Source organism: Hippopotamus amphibius, chromosome 7 (assembly GCF_030028045.1).
Source record: "Hippopotamus amphibius kiboko isolate mHipAmp2 chromosome 7, mHipAmp2.hap2, whole genome shotgun sequence".
NCBI lineage: Eukaryota > Metazoa > Chordata > Mammalia > Artiodactyla > Hippopotamidae > Hippopotamus > Hippopotamus amphibius.
Genome location: NC_080192.1, coordinates 104148471 through 104169105, shown reverse-complemented (window position 1 = coordinate 104169105; position 20635 = coordinate 104148471). Strand labels below are relative to the sequence as shown.

The 20635-nt window shown below is 34.4% G+C and overlaps 1 protein-coding gene across 2 annotated transcripts in view; it reads right to left on the bottom strand.

The window, feature by feature from the left end:
* PSME4 (proteasome activator subunit 4) overlaps positions 1-20635 on the bottom strand; it is a 98428-nt gene that overhangs the window by 70891 nt on the left and 6902 nt on the right. For both annotated transcript variants that reach the window (XR_009054596.1, XM_057740885.1), the window contains exons 2-3: positions 9730-9870; positions 8965-9081 (exon numbers count right to left, since the gene is read on the bottom strand). Coding sequence is in view for 1 of the 2 variants with exons in the window: in XM_057740885.1 (XP_057596868.1) it covers positions 8965-9081; positions 9730-9870 (258 nt within the window). In the remaining variant the exon portion in view is untranslated. The remainder of the gene's footprint in view (positions 1-8964; positions 9082-9729; positions 9871-20635) is intronic.

Sequence of the window (20635 nt, the reverse complement as noted above, 5' to 3'; positions counted from 1 at the left end):
AGGGACTAAGCCTTCGGTGGGTTTTCTCATACCCTATTTTCTCTTAGTAAAGGCATGTCAGCTTGAAAAGAAAGCCATAGTATATCATGTGATGAATAGGTCACAGCCTGGGCTTAGAGTCAGACAGATCTGCCTTTGAATACCTGTCCAGCTACTTACTAGCAGTGCAATATTACAGCCTCATATCTGCATAAAAGCAATAATACCTACCTCTCTTAAGGCTGTTACAAAAATTAAATAAGATAATGTACAGAAAGCAGTTATCTGGCCCAGAATTAAGCACAATAAATATTAACTATAATTATTATTTCATATTTAGCCAAAATAAATTATATTTTCAACCTCCTTAAGAACTAAAATTTTGTACTCATTTTGCTTTTGCATTTATTCAACTGCCTCTGAGTAGCTATTAATTTATATTTAGGAAATCGCATCAAAATAGGAAACTCCTCCCCCAACTGCCACCCTATTTATCAGGGCGGAAAGTAAGTTCTTGTCCCAGTTCTTAAGCTCTTGTCCCAGTTTCAACAAATGACTCTGTGTGAATTTTCCTCTCTGGGACGCAATTTCCTTATGATGATGTTTTTTATGATTCCTTACATTAATAAAGTAAATGCCAAATATGTAGCAGAGAAGCCTGACGAAAGCCAAAAGCCTTAGGCTCCAGTTACTGAGACAGTGAACTTACATAAACCTGGAGGTTTATGCTTCCTACCTCCTTAGCCTTACCTACCTGTCAGGACAATATTCACTCCTAAACCAGAGAAATGTACTGCAAATGATATATTCAAGATGAGAGTAGCATGGACTGCGCATGGCCAGAAATACGGTCAGCTTCACCTCAAAATTCTTGAACTAAAATTTCACTTTTAGGGTAATCATATTTGCTTTTTTAATAAATGAAACCGTAACCCTGGTATACTCTACATACCTCTGCCTCAATCTCTTTGTAACTTAATATATCCGTTTTTTTCCTGCTTTTCCTAAATCTAAGCAAATTCACCACCAGTTAGTTAGTCGAACCCTATCTGTCTCATATCCAATCTTTCAAAATCTAATACTGCTTAGTTACATCGGTAAGCAATCATTTTTCACAGCCATTTCACACAAAATTATGGTCAAGATAATTTTACCCTAAGACAGGTCGAAATAAAGTATAACATCATCATCACTGATGTAGCATTAACACTGGTTTTTTCATTACAATTATGTTAAGAAAAAAGTATGCCTCTATGGCAAGTAAGTGTTAAGAAACTGTAATGATTCTGACCACCCATGTAAAAAGAGCGTGTATAAACTGCTACAAGCGATGACAAGCCTGATCAATGTGAACTGAGTATTTTTTAAATCGCTTTAAAAAGAGCAATTTCTAGAGAAAGACCATTGTAGCACAACTTTTGGAAGAAGCACTATCAAAGTCACTAATAAAAACTAATAAAATCAACTACTTATTCTCTAATTTCCAAATAAAAGTAGAATTTTTTAAAAAGCAAATAGAATGTTCCTCAAATACCAAGTTAAAAAAATCACTGCAAATACCATATTAATAATCATTGCTTATTAACAAAATAACTAAACTATTTTAAATTTCAACAGGTTCTCAGAGAAATTACTTTCATCATTTCATTATCATGTTAAATTCTGTAGCTAGAGATCATTCTTGAGCTGCTGGTAGTAACTTAAGCTTAGAAACGAAATGTGGCTACATGCATCAAGAAACCCCCAACAGAGGTTAAGAACATGTCATTTTCATGTGTTGATGGGAGAACAAAGGACTTAACGGTATCTTAAGGATAAGAGCACCAATTCAAATGGTCCTTTGATAGATTAAAAGAAAGAAGAAATCAAGAACAAGTACCAGAAAGGGGAAATACCAATTTCTCCAGAGACAGGTTAATATGAAAAATGAAACAGTTTACTACTAAGTGATCCCCCTTAGACTATATATAAAAGAAAAATACTTAAATTTTTTTTTAAAAAGTAAATGAGTTATCTAGGCCCAAGCCACTCATGATGCAAATATGTAAATCTTTAAAACACCAAACAACCCACAAAAACTAAATTGATACAGAGTGAAGTAACCCAGAAAGAGAAAAACAAATACCATATGCTAACACATATATACAGAATCTAGAAAAATGGTACTGATGAACCTAATGGCAGGGTAGGAACAGAGATGCAGATGTAGAGAACGGACTTGAGGACACTGGGGGGAGGGGAAGCTGGGACATAGTGAGAGAGTAGCATTGACATATGCACGCTACCAAATGTAAAATAGATGGCTAATGGGAAGCTGCTACAGAGCACAGGGAGACCAGCTTGATGCTTTGTGAAGACTTAAAGGGTTGTGATAGGAAGGTTAGGAGGGAGACTCAAGAAGGAGGGGATATGGGAATATATGTAGACATGTGGCTCTTTCACTTTGTTGTACAGCAGAAACTGACACAATACTGTAAAGCAATTATACTCCAATAAAGATAAAAAAAAAAACTAAATTGACAGTGCTAAGACTAAATAAACAAATATATATATACATAGCAAGTCAAATATAAATTGTCCACACTCATTTGTAAGAACTGATTTATGCATAATTCCCCCACATTTTGTGAGTAGCAATACCTTTTCTTAGTGTGCTGTCTACATCTGTAACTTGTAATATGCTATTCCAATTATGTGTGTGGGACATTGCTTTATAACATAAAATCATCCCCAAAAGATTCAAATGTTTCTTTTACAAAGTAAACAATAAGCAGTTCTTAAGTTGCTAGTACCAAGTTTACAACTACCCAGATCTTTTCCAATTTTAATTTTTCTATTGAATTAAAAAAAACCCTACAAATTGCTTCTCCAGTAGAAAGTAAAAATAGATGAGAGTAAAAAGGGTCTTTTGCCCCTGAGGCAAAAAGACAGAAAGGAGGAGAAAGAAAGAGGGGAGAGGAAGCAAAAAAGAAGAGGGAGGAGGGGACAGAGAAGAAGATTAGGAAAAGAAGAAGAAAGTTTAATAATCCTTGCTCCAAACAATGGAACCAGCTCTTAAAATCATGCTGAAATGCATGGCATTCTAAGCAGTGGTTTCAATAGAGACAAATACATTAGGCACAGGAGTTTAAGACTTGAAAGACAGTTAACAAATGAAGCAACCTTTCACTTTTGATTATAAAAATAGTATTCTAAAAATAGTTATGAACACATGCAGTCAGCTGAGAAAAGTGTTTAAAAATGTGTCAGAATACATCTAAGATGAAAATACTCAAAACAAAATACCAATTCCAGAAGCATGCCATATTAAAGGGCTCTTTAAGGGATTTTCTGAAATAAAATGTTTGTAAAAAGTCACCCTTCCATCCCTTGGCTATAAATATTTGCTATATACTAGCATATTAAATAGCATCTTAAGTAGAAAAGTAAATCTTAAAATGTTTTAAATGGTCCCATCTTAGAAATTAGGTGGACAAGAGACTAGCTGTGAGGAGTAATAAATAAAATTACTACTGTTGTAAGGCTCTCCAACTAGTGTCTCTAATCTTTCTGCATAAGAACCAAGACCATGAGATTCTTCCAATACTAAAATCAAGGCAAGTGTGATGAAGAAAGTCCAGGAACCAAAGAATCTGAATATCTTTCAAAGTTAATTGTTGTAATTATATACAGTGTGATCTGAATGGAAATATGGTAACAGGTACTCCTTTCAAAAGGAGAGGTAAAATATAATGATAACAGTAAAAAAGATTACAGGAAATTAGAGAAAATGAATACAGAATTAATTATAGTCCCAGGAAACTGTTTTAAGGACAATTTTTGTCTACTTTTTTTTAACAGAAGAGACATTGTTTCAAATTTTATTCTACAGTGCTGCTCTCACCACGAAAATGTTCCCCCCAAAGCAATTCCAGATGCCCAGTATTTTTCTGATCCCTTCAAACTGGAACAACACATCACCATTTTTGAAAAGAGGCTGCATCAACACAGCTGCATTTCACAATGTGTGCTCCTTTTAGTGGAGGCACACAGCCCTGCGTGTAAGTGCTCCAAGCCACTAGGCCAATACAGTTCATCTTGGAGCATCAACTTTAGTCAACAGATATATAGGGAAGAAGTTTTTACTTATGAAAACATTGCTTAACCAGCCTAAAAAAGATATGAATGTTTAAGATAAAATGTAAAAATTCCAAGAAATTTCTCACACCACACCTCTTAAAATTCAACTTTGGGGAAGGGGTAGAAGGTATTAAATGGACAGTTTGAGAAGCGCTGGAACAGGAAAAAGAATACTGGTTTGAACTAAAAGAACTGGATCTTACAGAATTAAAAACATAAAAAAAGAAAGCAAAAAGTGCTGGACCAGGGATAAGAAAATAGGAGGGACTGATTAATGAGACAGGAAACTTTAACTTGCATGGATGCAAGATAAGAGACAGCAAATCCATAAGCCTCTAACCACATGCAGGGAGCATTCTGGAAATGTAAGGGACATTTTTTATTTTTTTATTTTTTATTTTTTTGGGGGTACACCAAGTTCAATCATCTGTTTTTATACACATATCCCCGTATTCCCTCCCTTCCTTGACTTCCCCCCCTCGAGTCCCCCCCACCCTCCCCACCCCAGTCCTCTAAGGCATCTTCCATCCTCGAGTTGGACTCTGTAAGGGACATTTTTAATTATCACAATTACTGGAGAGGACTCACTGGACCTTTAGTGATTAAAAGCCAGGTATATTGGGTTGGCCAAAAAGTGCCTTTGGTTTTTAAATAAAAATAAAAGACACATTTTTCATTTTCACCAAGAACTTTACTGAACACCGTATTCACCCTTTTGTTCCACTACCTTCTGCCATTTTTCAGGCAAGTTCATAATTCTATCTTCCCAAAACCTTTTATCTTTTTGAGCAAAGAACTGTTCCAGGTGCCTTTTACAGTCTTCTAGGGAATTGAATTTTCCATCAAGAGAATTTTGTAAAACCTAAATAAACCCCCCATATTCAGAACTTCCCAGCCAAGCTGTAAGTTTTTGTCCAATCATCAAAGAAACATGCGGTCTTGTGTTATCCTGATGGAAGATTACGCGTTTTCTGTTGACTACTTCCAGACACTTTTTGTCGAGTGCTGCTTTCAGCTGGTCTAATTGGGAGCAGTACTTGTTGGAATTAATCGTTTGGTTTTCCCGAAGGACCTCATAACAGAGGACTCCCACAATATACACAACATCACCTTCTCTGGATGAAGACCGGCCTTTGGTGTGCTTGGTGGTGGTTCATTTCGCTTGCCCCACGATCTCTTCCATTCCTCATTATTGTACAGTATCCACTATTCATCACCTCTCACAATGTTTTAAAAACGGAATGTTTTCCTTACATTTAAGTAGAGAATTGCATGTGGAAATATGGTCAAGAAGGCTTTTTTTCGCTTAAGTTATGTGGAACCCACACATCAAAGCAATGAACATAACCAAGCTGGTGCAAATGATTTTCAATGCTTGATTTAGATATTTTGGGTATGTCAGCTATCTCTTGCGGGGTTTAACACTGATTGTTCTCCATTAATGTCTTGATTTGATCACTATCAACTTCAACTGGTCTACCTGACCATGGAGCATCATCCAGCGAGAACTCTCCAGCACAAAACTTCACAAACTACTTTTGATACATGTGATCAGTCACAGCACCTTCTCCATACACTGCACAAATCTTTGTGTGTGTTTCAGTAGTGTTTTTACCTTTCTTGAAATAATAAAGCATAATATGCCAAAAATTGCTTTTTTTCTTCCATCTTCAACACTAAAATGGCTACACAAAAATTCACCAATTTTGATGTCTTTTTTTAAAATGCATGCTGATATGACAGCTGTCACATACACTCTAATAAAATTGTTTCAAATGAATTTAAAGACAACTAAGTGCTACTGAAACCATATTAGGAAAAAAACCAAAGGAAACTTTTGGCCAACCCAACATATTAGATATCCTGCAATTCATGGAATAGCCAGACTCAACAAAAAATTATTATCGCAAGACTTTCAAACGTCCCAATGTACAGTTATACAGGTTAAAATTTTTTCAACCTAAAAGTTAACTGCTTTAAACGTTAACTATTTTTCACAGTTTTAATAAACACTGAATCTCTAGGAATACAACTAACATGTAAATTGAAGGAAGGCTGTACTTTGTTTTGCTGAAAATTTTACCTACGACTATTCATGATTCCTGAAAGAAAAAAGAAAAATTTCAGTATAATGGCAATTCCAGTTGCCACACTTGATTTGCCAAAACCAAATCCCTGTGCATGTGTAGTTTTGCATACAAATATGTAACTAAGATTGAAGATTGTTTTAATAGTCTTAGAACCAAGTGTCACTACATTGGCAATTAGTAGATACACAAAAAATGAGAATGTCACAGAATTTCACTAATAATTTTACTGTTTAAAATGCTTCATGTTTTTGGGGAATGTCATTCTTTTTTTGGTAGGGCACAAAAGGCAATTTATGTTGTGAAAATTACACACAGACATTATTTATTCTGGTGAAATGCTCAAGTTCTCTCTGTCTCTCTCATCATATTTAAGTAATTGTGGTCTATTATTCTGTATTCTAGTGCTAGTTTTTATTTCAATGTCCACTAATAATGCTGCTCTTATATTTTCTTGTACTGTTGATACAGAATATGTTCTGACCTTTTTTATTTTTAAATCCAAAAATATTCATTATACACAGATGCAAAATCTGAATACCATACTATGTTTTTTAGTGTAATAGTGTATGTATGTCTGAAATATACATTGTTTTATAATAAACTACTTTCCCATTATTTCTTTTATGGTTAAAACATTATTTATATTTATTTTTGAATATAGAAAGGTCACGTTATTTATGAATTTTATTTTGGAATAGTTATCTATAGAATACAAAAGGGGGTGCTGAGTGTTTTAGAATTAAGAGTCACTGCTTTAAACCAAGTAAAGATTTCAGCAAAGACACGATGTCTCTTCAAAAGACCAAGAACAGCCACGGTGAAGCTTTTAAGGAAGGTTTCCGTAACGGCAAGGATGATGTGAAGCTTCAGGAAATGACACGGTAATTAGTATCAAGATTCAGGGGAGGAACTGTAAACAATGACTGACACTAACAGTAATAAGCTTCAACAAAATTTCCAAAGACATCGTTGAAGAGGAAAGCCATAGATATTTATTAATAACCTCATAGTACTTAAAAAAATGTGGCTGCCTTTGCAAAGTTAGACCTGTCAGGGCAGGAAGCACGACACTTGGTCATAAAGAAACAAGTTAAAGACATAAAGAAACAAGTTAAAGACGTAAAGAAACAAGTTAAAGACCTACTGAAGAAGGAGAAATTACTGAAGGAATAGCTTTCCCTCCCCCATGATTTACCAAAGATTTTCAGAGGCAGTCAAAAAATCAACCAGGAAAATTTTAGAAAGATAACTGATTTTGAACACAGTTTAAAGGTCCCTGAAATCTATGAAATGGTGATTCTAGCCCAAAGTTCAATGAGCTCAGATTTTAAGATCTGATCAATTTAGTCTGTGCCATGCTCCCTCCAGCAGAAATAAAACTCAAAAGTAACCTTTCATGTTAAATTTTCATAATAAATATTATGTTTTCATAATAAATATTAGCAAAAAGACATTTACACATTATGCCATTTAGTTTCATGATGAATTTTGCCATTTTTATGGTTGAAATGGGTTTCCTTGTTTTAATACATGAAATCTTCAGGAAATAAATGCCTTCTGAGCACTGTACCTGTGACCACTGTCCAAAAAACAATTAGGGCCTAAGTTCAGAATTACCTATAGTTTCGTTTTTTTTTTTAACTCTTTCCATTTACATCATTTCACTATTTAGCTATGAACTGAAAATCTTTTAAAGTCTGCCACCTGCAGTCATTTTCCAGAAAAATTCACTTAAAACTGCTGACTTAAGTGAAGCCCAAAGATTAATCATGGATTAAATGAACTGAACTGGGTAGACATGTAAACATGTCTAGGATTGAGAGAAAAACCGCAAAAATAAATGTTTAAAGACTTAATTTATACAAGAGAAAAAGGAAAATAATACAGGCATATAAAACAGTGTTCTTCAGGAATGAGTACATATGTATATAACAAACTCTAAACAATAAAAGGAAACAGCTATTACAAGTTGAAGAAATGATTTCCTAAGAATAAACCTCAATCACAAATTTAAGAGTATTTTAAGCCAAACACGCTAAGATTGAGAAAATTAAGAGCTAGATCACAAGTAGACAAACCCTTGTTAACAGGGGAAAATGACACTTTGCACTCAAGCCTGAAATCACTATTAATCAACAAGGACAGATGATCATATTGTACTCTGTAAAGGTTCAGAATAAAATATAAAACGTGCCAAAATTAGAGATCTGGAAGAGTCGGGATGTATGTACAAGAAGCCATAAACAGCCAGAGATTTATAATCTTAGTATGTCTAAACATTACTAGGAAATAATATAAACCAAGGACCGTGCATTTGAATAGCTTGTGCTCTAATAATGGTCAATCACTGAAACTGATGCTTCTTTAACTGGGAGTGTGTGTGCTCTGGGATGTGGGTGCCCCCTGGAATAGGCAAAGCTCCTCTTCTTGAAGCATTCATTTTACTTGAAGAATTAAACACATGTATATACTATGAAGAACACTAAATATGCATGACAAGACATTAGCTTTCAAACAAAAATCTCTTATTTTCTTTGGCCAGAATGAGGATGTAGCTGTTTGAGATATGGTGGTGGGAAATTCTTAAGTGTAGCTCCAGATATAGTTTAAAGAGGGCAATAAATTGTTTTAGGAGTCAAGTTACACAGAAATGAGCACAGTAAAATGTGTTATGTGCTTGCTTATCTCAAGTAACCCATCTTTTCTCAATTATGATCAAACCCCTAAGAGACCCCAAGAGTGCTCCCCCAAAAGCACTTTAAATGGAAATACTTACTTAGGGAACCAATTTAATCCCAGGTGCTCTGTCTTGGAATACAATATTCTTTCCACCATGTCATAAAGCGGTCTCCAAGGTAATTCTAAATCATCTCTTGAAAGAAGTTCCTTTTTCCTAAAGAAAGAGTAAATACATGTGTGTATGCTTGCTCAGGGATGTGTATGTTACACATATTACACAGGGAGGACAGGTGTTAAATGTTTCTGATATCACAGTAGGTTTTGCTTTTCCCCATCCTCAGCCACTCACTGGCAAAATATGGTGGTAAGAAGAACAATGCACCAGGACTTTTGTTGCTGCCCAAACCTCAAAGAGCACCAGGTAAAAAGAGGCATTAAAATTTGTGCCACCATTATGGTAGAGGAGTTTCATACTTTCCCACACTACCTATGGAGTACCTAATATTTCCCCAATTGTGCTGGGTGCCTGGGATAAGCAAAAGAATAAATGATCCCTGTCTTCTTAAGGATCTTACAACCTACATAAGGGAAAGTAATTAGTATAAATGGAACAGACAACATATAGTTCACTGTGTGCTACAGAAGAGAAAGCTTCATGGAGGAAAAGGAATTTTAATTACAAGATTAATTAACACACGCGGTTTAAACTTATGGTAATGTTTTCTGCAATCTTTTTCCAAAACAGTAATTTGGGACTCAGTCTTCTTACCAAAGAACACTTGGCTCTCCTCATTCCCTAAAATCTTGAAAAAAAAAAAAAAAAACAAAAAATCTTAGCAGAAATGACAGGAAACTGACTTACTTTAATAAGTTGATCAAGAGACGGGCAAATCCCTGCATCATGCTGATTTCCAGTTTTGGAATTGATACCAGCTCATATAATAACTTGACAAAAAGAACATGATCTTCTTTGCTAAATTTTCTCCCATAAAGTCGAATATATCTGCAAGAGAAAAATCGATACAGCCTTTAAAAATACATATGGTGACACATTCACATCCATTGCAGCATTATTCACGTAGCCAAGGTGTGGAAGTAACGTAAATGTCCATCAACAGATGAATGGATAAAGAAAATATGACACACACACACACAATGGAATATTATTCAGCCTTTAAGAAGAAGGCTGTCACATGCTAAAACATAAATGGATCTTGAGGACATTATGCTAAGTGAAATAAGACAATCAAAAAAAGTCAAATACTGCATGATTCCACTTACATGCAGCATCTAAAGTAATCAAACTCATAGAAACAGAAAGTAGAATGGTGGTTGCCAGGGGCTGGGAAGGCAGTGACAGGGAGCTATATTGTTCAGCAGGTACAGAGTTTCAGTCATACAAGATGAAAAAGTTCCAGAGAGCTGTTGTGCAACAATGTATCCATAGTTAATAACAAGGTAATGTATACTTAAAAACTGTTAGCAAGGTAAATTTAAGAGTTCCCCCCCCCATAAACAAAGTATTGTTACACTTTAATTTCAAATGTCTTTTGTGTTAAACATTTTGTATCCACTCATCATTGTGCAGGAAAGACTTACTCTGTATTTTAATTAAGAGATTACCAAGTATTTCATTAGCAAAAAACTTATAATGATAACTGAATTCTCATCAACATTTAATGACCAATTATAACACTGCTGTTTTATTGTTTATGGTCTTAACTGGCCTTTGGTCACAGCAACCTGAAAAGAATCCCCCTGCACCCTTTCCTTTATTAAGCAAGCGCCCCTTTCAAGATAACAACTATTTAACGACTCACTGAAACTAAAAACATCATCTCCAACATAATAAAACAGAACAAAAGAGTACAGACATAGAAGTTTACTGTTTTAACCACAAGAATCTTTAATGAACGCTTAGGGACCATCCGGAAACAATACAGAAAGTTACCTAAGTTGTATTATTTGTTTCTAGGTGTTAACTCATAATTATAATAAAATTAAGTTGCTACCCAAAAAGCATAGTATTTTATCACAAAATTATATATTTTCCATTTTTTAACTTTAAGAATCAACATAATCAAAAGCATCAACTATCAACAAATTTAAGGAAAAGGTGTCCCAAAAAGCAAGAATGACTAACCATGGCATAGTTAAAGATTCAAAAGTAACTAAAACTTAAGTAACCAAACTTACTTAGAACAAATTACTGGATACTTAAAATCATAAACTCCTTTGAGGAAGACCACTTGACAGACAAATACATAAATCAACAGAAAAGACAGTATTAATATCCCTCATATGATCTTTAGCACTTCCTCAACAGCTAAGATCAAATTAAACTCAGATTTCACTTCTAAAATTAGAATACCTGTTTTTATTTTTCCATAAAACCCTCAAGATTCTTGTTCCAATAAAAGCACTCTTTTTTTTATTTTCTCAGGCTGCTTCATATTTATTCAGCTCTTATCTGTTCTTTCAAGGCATAATCCCATGATTTCACCTTAGTACTAGGTGACTGATCAGTATGGGGGGGGGGGGCAGCAATGAGAGCTGAGGTATTGTTTCGCCTCTGTCAGTAATTACCATGAAAGTTTCTTAAACACCTAGGCCTGGTAAAGTAAGTGGGCTAATGAAGACAATACATAGAGACCCCAGGCCCAGGACTGCCAAGAGGTACTTCAAGCTGCTGAATAAACATAGGGCAGACCCCTGAAGACTCCCTCAAAGTCACTCTAAATTTAGGAGCAAAAGCTAGGACCATTTAAATGCTCCTTTCAAAAGAAAACAAACCATATCCCTGAGAAACAGCACACATTTTAAAGATAAAACAGAAGAGTCCAAAGAAACACCTCTTGTTCCCAGTGGCTACCTCAGGCCTTGACAGCGCTCCAAGTGTCCCTGCGGTTATGTACTTACTCTCCCCTGTGGCTAAGATACTTCTATGGAAAAACTGGAGAGATGCTGCTCTAAGCCACTGAAATAATCTACATACAAGTCCATAGCTTTTACTATAGTATAATTTGTGTAAACATTAGGGACATAAAATTCATAGAGCCCAAAATTTAACGCTATGAAAAGAAGAGATTCTTAGAAGAGCTAGAACTGCTGACAAAACTAAAGATTTTAGCGGGATTACTCAGAAACCCATTTCCCCTGTCAACAGCAAATAATTCTTGCCAACCAGAAAGTGATTCCTGTCTCACCATTTCTCAAAACGCAGTCCAAGATTTCTTATGAAGGACACAGAAAGTACTAAAAGAAGAAAATTAATAACTGGTCTTCATTAAAATCAGGAACTTTTATTCACAATAAAACACCATTAGAAGTGAAAAGCCCAGTCAGATATTTGGAATACATATCTCCATCTGACAAAGTACTCACCCAAACTACATAAGAACTTCAAAATCAGTAAGAAAAAGACACAACCAAATAAAAAATGGCAAAAGACTCAGGTAGGCATTTCTCAAAAGACAACATCCAGATGACTAATAAGCATATGAAACGATACTCAACACCATTAGTCATCAGTAAAAAAAAATTAAAATCACAGTAGGGTATCACTTCACACCACCAGACCGGTTAAAATTAAAAAGCCCAACAATGCCCAGTTTTGGTGAGAATGTGAGGAACCAGACCTTTCATATGCTACTGGCGAGTGTATAAAGTGGTACAGCCACTCTGGAAAAACGGCTTGACATTACTTAGTAAATGTCTATTAGACATTAGACTGTTTAAGATGCACATTCCTGGGCTGCATCTTAAATCTAGTCCATCAAAAATACTAGGAGTGTTAAATGCAATATAGTTGTTTCTTTAAAAAAAAAAAAAGGAAATTAAAAAAAATATTGAGAGTAGAGACTGTCTTCATAAAAAACAAAACAAAACAAACAAACAAAAAACCACTCTGGTTGTTTTCTCTGTATACTTATGTTCAAAAATTCTACTTTAGACCACATTTAGAGACAATCCATTCCCTCTTTCCAATTAATTTGCACATTAAATTTTACTACTAAAAATTTCTATTAAAATACTTGAAAACCTTGGTAACAGTCATGATCAAACTTTTGAATAGGATATTTTCTTAAACTATCCAGAATATATAGATGAGAAGTCATTATGTTCCATCCTCCCACAGAGGGGAAAACAGTAAAAGACATACAAAAGCACTTTACAACTGCTTCCTCCTGACAACCTTATAGTGTACTAATCAAATGCTTTAATTTTTAACCTCAAGTAAAGAAAGACAGTGACATGCCAGGAACAGTAATTATTTAATCAAATTACAATGCTGTCAAAGTTTTTTCTACTATACATCCTGAAGATTAAGTTTATTATATATTACAAGGAAATTTAAGTAAAGTATAAAATTAAATAGCACTATTGAAATGAACTAAGAATTAGAGCTTGGCTAGAGGCTAAAAATATTGGTTTTCAACACAAGTTTGGTCATTCATCAGTTATTTTTCTTCAAGGCAATCACTGGGTTTCTAAGGTTCTAAATATATCCATCAAAAAAGTAAAATTAACATCATTTCAGGGATAGGGTTGGAGTGGGATGAATTGGGAGATTGGGACTGCCATATATACATTACTACTAAGAAAAAATATCAAATTGTACACTTTAAATACATGCGGCTTATTGTATGTCAATTATATTTCAACAAAAGTTCTTAAAAAATCATTTCAGAGCAACATTAAGACTACTTGTTATAAAACATATAAGACATTTGGCAATGAAATTTAATCTTGAGTGCTTTATTTTGGGTAGTCCTACTTACAAGACAAAAAAAAAAAAAAAAAAAAAGAAACTTTAGCTTGAAATTTAAAAACCAGAATTCAACTATTGTCATTCAAAGTATGTAAAAGTATTTATAAATGATTTTTTTCAAAAAACCTCACACCTAGCAATATGTCCTAAATAAAAATTCAGAATATCAGTCAAAATACCAAAAAGTTTTTCAATGCACATTTGCAATAATAAAAATTTCCTGAAAAAACCCTGAGCCTGATATAAGAGAATGGTTTGTTAAACTGTGGTTTACGCCTTTAGACTACAATGTAGTCATTTTAAATTGTTTTCAAAGAATTTTTATGGATGTGAAATGTAATATATGAAAAAACAGGATACAAAACATTCACAATATGTAACAAAATAAAAAGAAACAATCATACATTAAGATTAAAAAATAAAGCAAACACTATAAAATGTTACCTATTGGTGGTCAAACTGACTTTCATGTTCTTCTATATATACCTTTATTTATTCACTTTTCTAAAGTAAACGGGCATTATTTACTATAATTAAAATGAACACGTAAAAACATTTCATATGGACTTTGTTGTACAAAGTTTAAAATTAGGTAATCAATATTTCTGCATCTCTACTATTATCTTAATTTAAAAATCCTTTATCAAAGACAAAATCCTACTTAAAAGAGCACAGGAGGGATTCCCTGGCAGTCCAGTGGTTAGGACTCGGCGCTTTCACTGCTATGGCCCAGGTTCAATTCCGCTGGGGGAACTAAGATCCCGCAAGCTGTGCGATGGCCAAAAAAATAAAAAATAAATAAAAGAGCATAGGAGTCAAGTTGAATGGTTCTCGCTAGCCAAAAATGAGACCGTGAATCACAATAATTAGCTGCAACAGATATTTAAATTCATTAGGTTCATAGAGAGTAAAAGGTATCACCATTTTGCAATCTCTAATAGATATAGGATGGCTACTAACATCACAAAGAGAAAATCATGGGTTACACATCTCCTGATAAAATCATACAGTACCGACTATTATACAGTCTTGAAAAATAACATGAAACTTTATGTGATGAATAACAGCAACAAAATCAATTACTGTGTCTTTACCACTTCAATCTGACTTCCACTAAAGGTCATTAGAATTATATAATCAATAAAGCTGACTTTAAAGACACAAATAAAAATTGTGAGCTCACAGAAACTATGCCCTCTTTTCAATCTTTTGCAGAACACCTATAAAAACTGGTTGCAAAATAGGCTACAAAGAAAACCTTACTTAATTCTAACATGTGGATATTATACTGGCCAAATAGTCTGATTATAATAAAATGTAAATTAGAAAATATTAACCAAGTATAACAAAAAGAAACCAAATCATTTAAAAGCATGCATATGAGTCAATTAAACAGTCATTATCAGACTTAAGGTATATTCCCCTTTCAAGAGGTACCACCTTTAAAATCATATTCAGGCAATGATGGCTGCTCTTACTGTTATTAATCAGCATTATTCTTAATCTAGATTAAAGAGTAAACTAGGAAACAAAAATAATGGTAATTGTTTCAAGAAAGGCAGAAGAGTATGGTGTCAATGCTATGATTATACCTAAAACATCTGTAACAATCAATTAAAAAACTACTTTTAGACTACATAAGAAAAATCTGCAGAGTAGGTTTTTTTTAAAAATCAGCTGTCTTCCTGTATGGCTCTCAAATAAAAAAGAATGGTAGTTGAAAGAATACTGCTCCATTCATAATACCAACAAATGATTAATTACAAATATCTCTAAAAGAAATGTGCTGGAGTTAATTTTAACACAATAACTGTACTAAAATGTAAAATATTTGAATAAATAGTGAGACATAACAGGGAACTCTACTCAATAGTAATGGTCTATATGAGAAAAGAATCTAAAAAAGAGTGAATATATGTATATGTATAATTGATTCACTCTGCTGTACCTGAAACTAACACATTTTAAACCAATTATATTCTAATAAAAAAATTTTTTTAAAAAGATACCCACAAATGCAAAAAAAAAAAAAAATAGTGAGACACGGATTTTTTTAAAAAATGTGTTTTAATATCTGACAGCTAGGGCTAAATGACAAGTATTTTACAGGAAAACTACCATGATCAATGAAATACCTGAATAACTCCAAAATTTTATTTCAGACAGTAACTTCACTCCTCCCTCTACCAAAAAAATTAAGTATACACACTATATATATACTATATCAGTTCCAGTCTTTCCCTTCTGTTCCTGAGGTGCCACCAAACAGAAAAAATTTAAAAGGCAAAATTAGCAGAGAAAACTAGAGGATCAGGAATTAATTACTTTGACTTCATTCCAGGACTAATTCCTTCATCATTATACATAACATTAAAAATGCCAACACAGCTTCTCACTGTTAGAAACAGTAAGTTAACAGATAAAATGCAGGGTTTTCTCATAAATTCACCTCTCCTTCTCTTTTCACTCAATTATCTTATTTGTTCGAAAAGCACTCCTAGAGAAAATGACATGTACTACACAAGGGTATGATTCAAATAGTTCCTTTAGGCCAAGAACGCACAATCAGTTGTGAGGAGACATTTACCAGAAAACTATGTAATATACCGAAGAAGGAGGGGGATAAATGTAGTATTACTAGAGTTCTGTGATTTTTTTTTTTTTTGAACTGAAGTTTCATCATATATAAGTGATTATTGAACTGAATCTTGAAAGACTAGAAAGTTGTCATGACTCTGAATAGGCAACTCAAGGTCAAGATAGCCTAAGCATTTGGGCAAAGAGCTGGCAAGAGGCACAAAAGACTGCTCTAGGTAGAGGAACACAGCAAGAAGAACAAATTTCTGTAACAAGAAGACACAGCCAAGAGAATGTTGCTTGTTCTACTTCCCCGTCAAAAATGTCAGGGCTTCCCTGGTGACGCAGTGGTTAAGAATCCTCCTGCTAATGCAGGGGACATGGGTTCAAGCCCTGGTCCAGGAAGATCCCACATGCCACGGAGCAACTAAGCCTGTGTGCCACAACTACTGAGCCTGTGCTCTAGAGTCCGTGAGCCACAAACTATGAAGCTCGTGTGCCTAGAGCCCATGCTCCGCAACAAGAGAAGCCACCACAATAAGACTAAATGAAGAGTAGCCCCCGCTCTCTGCAACTACAGAAAGCCCATGCACCGCAACGAAGACCGAGACATAAAAAAATGAAAATAAAAATAAATAAAAAAGGTCAAACTGAGGATCAAGAAAAGGGATAGACTATCACAAACAAACAAACAAACAAATAAGGATATTAATTCCAAGTGACTGCTGGTTGGAATGAAGGCAACAATGGTGTTACCTAAAGTGGAGGATGAAAAAATAAGTAAATAAATAAATAAATAATAAAAAAAATACAGTGGAGGATGTCTTATGTTTCCATGCTAACTTGCTTTGCAACTCCTAACATTATAATGAACTATGGGTAGACAGAATACTTATGGATTTCAACACAGTAGCCAAGCAAGCAAGAACAGCATGGTTCTACAAGTTTGCTGAGAATTCAAACTGCTCTATGTTAGTCCCTTGGGTAAGTCATTTAATCTTCCATGCATTTGTAAAACCTGGGTTTCCTCACAAGGCTATGGTGACAGATAAACGATTAATGTGCATGAAAGACATTCTGATTTAATTGTTCTAGAACGGGTCCCCCCAGGTACCAGTTGTTTTTTTATAAGTTTCCCAGATGTCTCACTATGTCTGAGAACCACTGCACCTTAGCAGATTGACTAGAGCACAATATATGCTTTTAAAAATCTATTTAAATCATTACAAATATAATACTAATACAATCTGTTCCAATTTATATTTCTTTAATTACTTATGAGGCTAAGTATATCAAGATATTTGCCTTAAAAAAATACTAAATAAATAAATAAATAAATAAATAAATAAATAAATAAATGTCAACCAAGAGGATAAATAATGAGTTAAGTGACAGATAATAAGACAATGTTCCTTCAATATCTGTATCTAGCCATGCTGGAAATCTGTGGATGGTCCCATAAATCTATACATTTTCTCCCTCCCTCCCTTCATCCTTTCTTCCTTCCCTCCCACCCTCCCTCCCTCCCTCCTTCCTTCCTTCTTTTCTCTCTCTCTCTTTCTTTCTTGTAACCAACTATAAGTTGCATCCTTGAGACTTGAGAGGAATCTCAAGTTATTGGGGGGGATTATTATTATCTCATCAGGAAAAAAATATATACTTATTTAAATGGCTCAAATAGTACACCAAGCATACAAATTTGAAACTGTTGTCTACAACTGTTTACAGCCTGGACAGTATTCTTCTAGACTTTACTTACATACAAATGTACATATGTGTTTAGTTTTTAAAAACATAAATGCAATAATACTACAGATATTATCTACTACTTATTTTTTCACTTAACAGAAGTTCAAGACACTGTTCAATGCCTACAAATATGAATGGGTCTTATTCTTTTTAGTAGCTATGTAATACTTCATTATAAAAATAATGATTTACTCAATCTTCTATTTTTAGGCATTTGTTGTTTTTGTTATTTTAAAAATTATGAATAATATTGACTAGACATCTGTATTTACAGAGCTGCACAAATGTACAAGTATACTGAATCCCTAGCTCAAACTGTTTGACATATTGGTGGGGAATACAAAACACAGAAAATAAGACTTATGTTGAAGTTCATTACAGAAATAAATTTCATCCTGAAGCACTGAGTATAAATGGAATTGGAATGGTATTTTTGCCTGCTTAAAAGGAAAATATTCTTGATGTTCCAATCAAAAGTGCTACCTTTGTCCTCTCTGCCCCTTATAGCTTGTACCAGACAAGTATTTTTCACTTTCTATCTCATACTATAGTTATATATTGATATGTAATACATTATTCTACTTCTTCAGATGACTGTAATCTATGCGGTGGAAGGTACCACACCTCTGCACCTATTTAACCCTTGGCTCTTCCAGAGATGAAACAAGGTGAACATTAAGAAACATTTTCTCAACTGATCGAATGTACAAGTATACACTGAGAAATACAGTAACTTAAGTAATTACAAACAGCTCATCAGGGCTAGTTCTATTTTTTAAAAGAAAGGAAAAAAAAAAAAAACCTTCAAACTAACAATAAACATTTCACCAAATTAAATAAATTGGCTTTAAAACATTGAGAGTAGGTTTCCAAAACACTGAAAACCAGGTCTATCATCTTTACCAGGTATAATACTTCTGATGGAAGGCAACAAACAGACAAGGAGATCCGAGGTCTACAGTTCTCTTTACCCCCATCTACCACGGGCTGAACAACACAACGGAGTTTCAGCATACTGTATGTCAGAGTTATATCCTTTATGACAATAAAATTGACATGACAATTTCTAGAGTAAAAAGTCATTCACCACTAATACCTAATGATGCCTCTATTGATTCTTGAGGCATGGATAAGGGGCATTCATTTCTTGAAATGCTTTACTGAGTACCATTTAAGAGTCAGACACGCAATAAGCAATGGAAACATAAAAATAGTAACAAATGGCCCTAGGGCATGCAGCCTAGAGAGGGCAACAGACAGACAAATGATTCCTTCAACAGGATGCTCTGAGTACAGACTTTAACACTTGTGCTCAATTTGCTCCATCTCTATTCATGCACATTAAATGGCTTTCTGCAAATTCCTCCTTACCCAACCAAATCCCATCTCAGGGCTGAGCTGCAGTTTCTCCTTCCCTGGCAGTCTTCCCAGGCAATACAGCCCAGGGAGCTTTCCTCACTCTGGACACATGGTTACAAGCAAGAGCCCTGTGGTGAGCAGGCAAATGGGCTGTTACATAACTTCACTAAGTCTCACTTCTTCAATGGCAAACTTGGGATAATAAATGTACCTACAGTTAATTGTGAAAATCAAGTGAAATAACGAACATAATAAAGCCTTTAGCAAAGTGCTGGCACATTCTGAGCCCTCAACAGATGGCAGGTAGTATCTATACCACTCATTTAACAATCTATCAATGCTCTCTCATAAAATCTCTGGCCCCTGGGATTACTGATATTTTTAAACTGTTGCAACTTTTTGTTTCCATCCCTTATACCTTTATAGCTCAATGAGTAGGTGTGAATTATCTATCTGTAGTACTGAAAGAAACCTGTAAAATCAGTAGCTTTCAAACTTTTTCGCCACAACCCACAGTAATAAACATATAATAGAGTATACACAAAAACATCTGTATAACTGAAACAAAGGTCATCATCGTTCACCCTATTATTTCCAATAACTTTAATCTAGTTCAACAAACCAAACCAAACCAAACCACAGCAAAACTGGTCAAGACTTACTATACTGATTTCACAGCTCTTTGGTCATAACTCAAAATTTGGAAAATTCTCTATAAACACTTATAAATGAACATTTAGAATGAAATATTTTGAGACCTCCCCCCAACAAACAAACAAAAAACCAAAACACAAAGTGAAGAGGTCTTAGGCCTCTGGTATATGCTGACATAAATTGGGTGACATTTTATTAACTAGGATCTCTGGAAGTAACCTATCTTCCCTTAGAACACAAACTATGCCAGCTAAACTCTTCAGGACTCTGCCCAAAATATAAGCATTCACATGTGTTCATAAAATTTCTGGCTCTAAAAACTTCTACTTTATCCTTGGCTTAAAAAAAGAAAATTGTCATATAGAGAACAAACCAGTGGTTACCAGTGGGGAGAGGGAAGGGGGAAGGGCAATTTGAGGTAGGGGATTAAAAGGTACAAACTAATATGTATAAAATTAGCTACAACACAGGGAATACAGCCAATATTTTACAATAATTATAAATGGAGTACAATCTTTAAAAATTGTGAATCATTATCTTGTACACCTATAACATATATCGTACATCAACTATACTTCAATTAAAAAAATAAAGGAGGGCAGGGGGGACTCGAGAGGGGGGGAGTCAAGGAAGGGAGGGAATACGGGGATATGTGTAT